Raw genomic sequence first — 8,012 nt, 5'->3', positions numbered from 1 at the left:
CTCCCAATCATACCTAAATATCAAAAAATAGATGTAAGTTGCCCATGTTCTTATGCACAAAGATGAGGATATGAGATGATGGGTGTGGGCAAAGGACAAGCAATAACAACACTTGTAAGAAGAAGAGCTTTAATATGAGTGGAAGGCTCTAAAAGAAAGTGAGGAAGACCGAAAATTACGAGTGAAGATAACGAAGAAAATATATGAAGACACATTAGCTGAAAATATGAGTCAAGATAGAGTTGAACAGTATATACTAAGATCCATGATAGCTTCAAACATTTAAGAGATGATGATACTTAAACAGTGACAAAACTGAAACAACAAATAATAGAAGAGAGACTTAAACATGTCTTAGTTTGAAGCTAAAATCTGATATAACAAACATGAGACAGTATGCATTGTGATAGAAACATCTTAGGAATCTAAACGTTTACTCTATAGGGAGTCAAAGAATTATTTCAAGATCTACATAAACATTGCAACAACAACGGGAGCGATCTTATTCTTGGCTACTCCCAAGAGAACGGAACCGTTTCTTGCACCCCACCGTGGGATGATGACCCGTCATCCCTGACATGAAAGATACCCTGACTACGGATTTCAGCATTGTTGGCATCGGAAACCATAACCGAACCCATTGGCTCATCATCCATTCCAGGTGTTTGATACCTACCTAAACCATTATACTGCATGCCAGGTACTAAGGGCAGAGCCAATGGGATCGAATCAGGCTGCACCACATGGTTCATACTGATCCCTGAAGTCTGAGTCCGCGGTGATGACAGAAGAGAGAGAGCACAATCTGAGTCAAGAACTCGAGTAAACTCATTTGAGAATAACTTCCTGTTAGTTCCACCAGTTTCTGGTGTGGCAAAAGTATTAAGAAGTGGTTGGCAGACAGACGCTTCAGGGGCTGTTCGATGAACAAGTGTGGAGTCATTAGCCTGCAAGAAAGGGAATTGCTTCCCGGCTACTTTATAGTCACGAGAAAAGGAATCGGAAAATGGGTTTTGTCTGTCAACATAGTGCAGTGAAGGGTAGCAGTTATAAGGCATAGTATCTTGCTCGGTTTTGATCCAGCTTGGGCTCATCACAGTAGTGGATGGAAGTACTTGTGGATTGGAGAAGGGTAATAGCCTGGCACCTGTAGATGAGGAAAAGAAAATTAATGTCAAGCTGTGTGATCTTTGAATGCGCAAGAACTGAAAAATGTTCCCCCCCCCCCCCCCCCCCCCTTTTTTTGGGGGTGGGAGGGTAGTAGGGCTTAAAATGGGTCAGATTCAGCTTAAATCTGAGTGTATCACATATCCAGAATTGAATTTCTTTACCTGGACCGGCATCCTACTAGATAAACCATATCCGGATCTAGATTTGACCCGACCAAATGGCTTGATTTGGGTTGGATAACTCTAAATAGTTCAACATTTTTTCTTCTATACTTGTTTGTTAATTGCTATATTATTCTATTTTACCATTATAATCTTTTTATTTTATAAGAATTTATGTTATATTAAAGTAGTAGAAAAGGATATTTCGAAAAACCTAAAAATATAATTTTCAAAGCAATATACAATTTGGATCTAGGCAGATATATGGATGGATCCATATCCAACTCGGATCATGGAACATTAAACCAGATCTGACCCATTTTAACCTAGGGATGGGGGGAAGGAAGGAGATAGATAAGCAAGTGAGTGGTTTGTGCTTATTAGGAGAAGGTGGGTTTTGAACCCAGGTTGTGATATCAGCACTCAAGAGACTTTAACCAACTTGGCAAGCTGGCACCTTCAACTGAAAAAGAATTTCTCCGTGAAAAGGGAGAAAAGAAGCAGCACTCTTGCCACTTTTGTGGAACAAATGGCACTAGTGCAGAGGACTGCGTCAACACTGTTGTCAGGTGCTTTAGGTGTTTGTGTATGGGTGTGTGCTTAGCAGTTTTAGTGTTTGTACTGTATGAGGGTATACTTGTAAATTCTCCAAAATCTGTAACCTTTTCTCTTTCTTAATATAAAGACTAATGATAAACTGACCAACTCCAAGAAAAAAAGCCACTAGAAATTCACTTGCTGAAGTGGATGTGTGTATGGAACCATAGATCTTTTCGTTGTGTATCCCGAAGAAAAAGATCTATGGATCTGTGCATCATCATCAAGAATTTCAAGTTGGTATTAGAGCCATTATTCTAGGATTTCTGAATCTGCTGGTGTCGGCATGACATCATCATCAACCATTTCCAAACCTTCATTGAGCCCTAGTTTCAAGTAACACCATTCGTTATGCACCGCACCGCCAAGGTGATCTCTTAGAGTGAAATGGTTACAACCATACAATCTGTTCAATTTATAGAACCCCTCAACTTCTTCTTTCAAATATATTTTGCAGAGTTCAAGCCATACTAAGTACCTCTACAAAGCTCACCCAATTTTTAAAATCTGACAGAATCAAGAACAGAATATTATCCTAATGTAGAATTTTTGCAGAGAGGATCCAAACCTTGGTGGTTGGAGAGTGAACTTCCAGAATTCATGGACAAGGATTCTGCTTGAGACTTTCTCCGACGCCGATTGTGTCCATCAAGACGTTTCCTACAGCTTCTTTTTACCTCATCGAACTCAACCAACGAATGGAACCTAAAAGAAGAGGACGAAATGGGTAGAGAATCTTTGGTTAATTGATAGCTCAATACAATAGAAGTAGATAATCAACTCAGATTAAAGAAAAAAAAATCTGTTTAAATATTTAAAACAAAACAAATAAAAAAAACCTAATGTATCCAGAGAAAGAAGTGACTCATAATCTCAAGTATTTTATAAGTTAGGGTCGCATCTTATACTTATAAGTTGTAACAAAAATTAATCTGGTTTTAGCAATATTGACCAGATTGATCTTGTAGGAGGAGTTGATGTTGTACAATTGTAAAAAAAAATAAAAAAAATTAATCAGCATTATTTCTTATATTCTACTGTCTGTTAGTCATACAGCATCTGATTTTAGTACGAAGTACAATCCCATTCCATACAAGAAACGTTGAATAACCAAATTGAACAGTAATTACGATTGAGTTTCTATATTATCAGAGTGTAGTCTTACATAAGTTGACTCAGTTTCACATACTTCAGGTCCTCACAAGCCATGGTTATCTGCAAGTCTAAATGGGCAATAAGAAAACTGAAAATGGCAGTAGTAGAAAAAGATCTGAAGGCACCAGTCGTAATGAATATATAGCTCCTCCATAGTCACCAAGTCGGAATACGAATTTAAAATGGGAAGGGAAAACTCCAGAAAAAAGGGAAAACAGCGAGGAAAAAAAGGGGAATATATAATACATTAGACGTTTATTCTAAGTTTTCAATATATCATCAAATCTCATATTAAAAAACGTTTATGAACCAATCACAAACAATCAGAAGGGGCCAATAAAATTTACCATAGGCCTAAAAAAATGAATTATTATTTATTTTGAAAAAAGCTTGTATAAAACTTAAAAATGTATTTTTTTTTACTTTTATAAAATCATGCTCTTTAAAAACATCATGTTTTTTATTATTTTAATCATTAGAGGTACAAAACTCATTTTAAACCACTTTTTCAAAGGAAAAAAATGGTGCTTTTTGGGACTACATATAGCTAGCTCTAGATAGACTTGTATGACGAAACAAGCTTCATTAATATTGCATGTTCCAAATAGTTGGCACAATGTGTTCTGAATGAGAACAGACATAATTAGCAACGTATAGCATATTGTCTAATAGACAAGGGTACTAGAGTAATGCATATAATGATAATAATACAGCTCAACTACTCTAGGATCCATTCATAATAACTAAGCCAGAGAACTACCAAAAGGATTCCTTATCAGTTTGCAAGGAAAATTATAAGACCTAGGGAGAACCTACAATTCAGGAAAAATAAGATCAAATAGAAAATTACAAAATAAACATCTCATGTTCCACACAAACAAATAACTTCAGAAAATGGACTATTCTAACCCATTTAAGTGAATTATGCTGGAATACAAGAAATAAAAGAGGAAAAATCACGGAAGATTAAATCTTTTTTTTTTTTTCAAATCGTGACCAATAAACCTCTGCACTTTTCATAGTTCTGAATTCCAAATTTTCTAACTTGAAAGATTATGCAAGATCATTATTATCATCATGAGATATTATATTACAATTAGAATCAGAAGATTATATTATTAAAAAGTTGTAATTTTGGAAAGTATAATTGAAAAAGATTTCATATTGTTCAAGTAGAATTGAATGGTAAAAGAGGGTTAAAATGGCCAACACAATACTTGGTATAAGGTGTAGGATGAGGATGATGGTGTCCAAATCATGAACCTTATTCCCTTTTCTTTTGTCGGCAGGTAAGTCCTCGAGGAAATACAAGAGAAGCTCCGAAAAATAAATGAAATCTTGAGGAGAGCTTGAGATGTGTTTAAAGGAAAACAGAGATCGACTCCACCTTTTAGCCACTAGTTCTGAAGCCAATGATCTCTTCAAGGATTTTGGAATCAGGTAATCCTACCATTTAAGGTATTCCATATACGAACTCTATGTCAAAAACCAAAAATAGGTATAAAGTGACATATATATATAACTATGTTCGGTAGATAAAGTTTTGTCTTATATGGCTAAAAAGTTTCGGAATCGGCTGATTTTTTGTGAGGATAATCTCTATGGTGAGGAGATCATCCTCACAAAAAATCAGCCCATTCCGAAACTTCTAACCCCATGAAAAGTGGTTACAAACTAACAGTAAAAAATAGACGGTCCACAATTCTTCAACTTATAAACTAGGGTTAGAAATTTCAGAATGGGCTGATTTTTTGTGATGATGAATTCCTCACCATAGAGATCATCCTCACAAAAAATCAGGTCATTCCGAAACTTTTAGCCCATATAGAACAAAGCACTTTGTCTAGAAGTTTGTCTACGGAACCCAACCCTATATATATAGCAGACCCAAGAAAACAAGTATAATAGATCCAAACAACATTTTAATGAATTTTAAATCTTAAAATGTTCTGCAATGGTTATAACAGATATATCCGATTGCAGTGCACTTCAACTTGGTGGGAAAAAGCCACTAAACCAAATCAAGCCAGTGACCTCCAACCTACACAAGGCTTCTATATAAACTGTCATGTAAAACCATACAAGTTACTCAACAAATCTTTCCCCAAAAGCAGTTCCAATAATTCTGATGATACCTTAAACATCAAATCAGCCAATAAAATGAAGATACCAACGTGGTAAATTAGTGAAGTCTATGAGTGGAAGGAATTGCCATGGTCTTGGGATAAAAAACTCCACCTTCACACACTTATCAATGAAAAAAATTAACTAACCACTGAAATCCCAACACACAGAGCCCTAACACTAAGCAAGCCAATATGAAGAAAATCAAACACCAAGCCAAATAAAAGTAAATTAAGAGCAAATTGCATCTAAGACCAGATTCAGAGCAAATTAACTGGACAAAAATGCTGCTCTAAAGGAAATTGAAGATACCATAGGAAATAAACACAATGGCAATGAAAAAAAATGAAGAAATTCAAATCAAATTATTGATCTAAACAAGCACTCCAAGTCCATATACCTGCTACACTGCTGGCAGAACCGTTGTTCCTGCCCACCAACCATCACTCTAGGAGTTTTAGAGTGGACCTCGCAGACCTTATGGCGCCTATGGTAATCCCTGCATTTACTAAGGTCCACGTTGCATCCTTCGACCAAACACGAAACAGTTTGTGTTCCACTACAAGGGGCTCGGGCCCTCTTCAATGAACCCATTGGTGATGATACCATCGTCGAATCCCTTGGATCCTTCCACTTGTTCACCGATCCGTCCCCGAAATCCCCAAACCTCCCAAGCTTCAAATCAACTGAGCAATTCCCTTTAGACTTCTGCCCACCGAGGCTGCTCTGCCCAACGAGGGAACTGATGTTGGGGGCAGATTCTCTCTCGAATTCGGAAAAATCCCAAGAAGGTATTTTCAAATCCCAATCCATAAAATCTTTAGTCTTTCCCCTTTTCTTCTTCTATTCTCTCTACTTATCAATTGTCATCCCTTTCATTCAAGTTATTTCTTTTCTCATCTTACAAGTCCATCACATCATCCAAAACAATTCTACCAAACCAAAAAATGACAAACATCAAGAAAATCCAAATTTAGAGATACCCGAAAAATAAAAACCCAGTTCAGAAAATTTCAGTGTTTAGCTTAAAAAAAAAAAACTCAACCCAGAGAAAGCTAAGTGGTAAAAAGCTAAAAACCAAAGATGGGTATCTAAAAACAGAAGAGAAATCGAAAACCCAATTCTCAAAATCTCATCTTGGTGAACTTTACAGGGTCAAGTTGCAGAGAAGCTTCCGAGAAAATGGGAAAACAGAGAGCTAAAACGAAGGATAAATAACCATTAAGTAAAAAAAATAAATAACAAAGATGGGGGAATACTTACAGACAACAGGCACAGTAGAAGACTGGTTTAGTCTTTCCAGCCATTCATTCTCTGACATGGATTCCATTAAAAAACAAATACCATTAAAAGAGAGAAAGGAAGAGAGAGAAAGAGATGGTAGCGTTCACTTGGCACAAAACCAGAGAGCAAAAGAGTTAAAGAGACACTGTGGATTTATGTGGGAAGAATTATTGGGAGTGAAATAGAGAAGAAACAATAATGTATCTAAGATTTCTTTTTATTGAAGTGTAGAGAGAGCTAGAAGACTGCAACAAAGACTATGGAGAGTGTTTGAGAATGTGAGTTTTTTTTTTCTCTTTCTTTGTTTTTCTACTCAATTTTTTAATATTTTAGGGCTTTGGATTTTCATATTTGAATAAAAGAAACGAGTGGCAAGGAAGAGACAGGGTGGTGGTGTTGCTTTCAACTTTTCAAGTGAAGTACAGATGAGAAGGAATGGCATGTGAGGTTGTGTTTCACATTTGTTAACATGTTTTTTATTTTTATTTTTTTATTTTTATTATAATTGTTCTTTATTTCCTTTTTCTTCTTTTATTCCATCAAACATGGATGTTGATAGCTTTGGCCTATGAGCCAATTTTGTATATGATGACGCCGATGATGATGGTCTTTAAATTTGAGTGGTCCCTAACAATGAAAATTTATTTTATATCAATAATAATAATAATATTAATGACAATTATGATGAGAATAAAAAATAAAAAAATAAAATTAGCTATTACATTTAATTTTTATCAAACAAACAATGGAGACGACAACAAGTTTAACAAATTTTCAATAAAAATGAATCTTCTGTAAGGTAAATTTCCTATAACTCCATGTAGTATTGTTTAAATGATTGAAAAGACACCACACCAGCAATACAATAAAATCTCACCCTTTTAAAATTGGGAGTTTAGTAGATGTTCTTATTTAAAGACGTGATATTGATCACAAAAAAAAAAAATGTTTTTGATTTAATTTGTTTTAAATCAAATCTAAACCATGATCGCAAGAGAATTAACCTGTTATTTCTTTAAAGTCTATGACTCTTTCTTTTCTTTGAAAAGAGTGACATAGGGAGCTACATGAAACTTGTGATGCTTCCGTTTTGAACCCATATCATGATATTAAAACTTCACAAATCATTCATTAATATTTTATACAAGAAAGTAGAGCATATGTCAAATCCATGCATCATCATAAGAATGAAATATGATCAAAATATCTAAATTTGACACCCTCATCTTGAGGTTGTGGATTTAAATCTAGTTTACTCGACAAATAAAATATTAGATAGAATTTGAACTTTGCAATCCAACCCTTTCAAAAGGTATCTCTATTATTAAAACATATACATGTATCTTTTCTTAGTTTTAATACTCATTTCCTTTTCAACTTTCCTTTCATCTTTTTAAAGTCTTTATCTTGAATTAAAACTTTCATTGTCCACAAACTCGTTGATGTACCAATCCTAAGACTTATTAGCTATCATAATCAAGATGGTTGTCCTCATATGTATTGTCTTTTAAATGATAAAAA

General features: G+C 34.9%; 1 protein-coding gene across 1 annotated transcript; it reads right to left on the bottom strand.

The window, feature by feature from the left end:
- Nucleotides 1–242: 242 nt before the first annotated feature.
- Nucleotides 243–6,801, bottom strand: LOC147398466 (squamosa promoter-binding-like protein 16). Its single transcript, XM_086447676.1, has 4 exons — nt 6,471–6,801; nt 5,608–6,139; nt 2,497–2,633; nt 243–1,147 (listed from the first exon to the last, which is right to left on the bottom strand). The coding sequence occupies exons 2-4, from the start codon at nt 6,018–6,020 to the stop codon at nt 513–515; spliced, it is 1,185 nt and encodes a 394-aa protein (XP_086303802.1). The 5' UTR covers nt 6,021–6,139; nt 6,471–6,801; the 3' UTR covers nt 243–512.
- Nucleotides 6,802–8,012: the final 1,211 nt, after the last annotated feature.

The sequence above is a fragment of the Akebia trifoliata genome, chromosome 7 (assembly GCF_017979445.1).
Source record: "Akebia trifoliata isolate Shusen 1 chromosome 7, ASM1797944v1, whole genome shotgun sequence".
Lineage (NCBI taxonomy): Eukaryota > Viridiplantae > Streptophyta > Magnoliopsida > Ranunculales > Lardizabalaceae > Akebia > Akebia trifoliata.
This window is presented reverse-complemented; position numbering and strand designations above follow the sequence as displayed.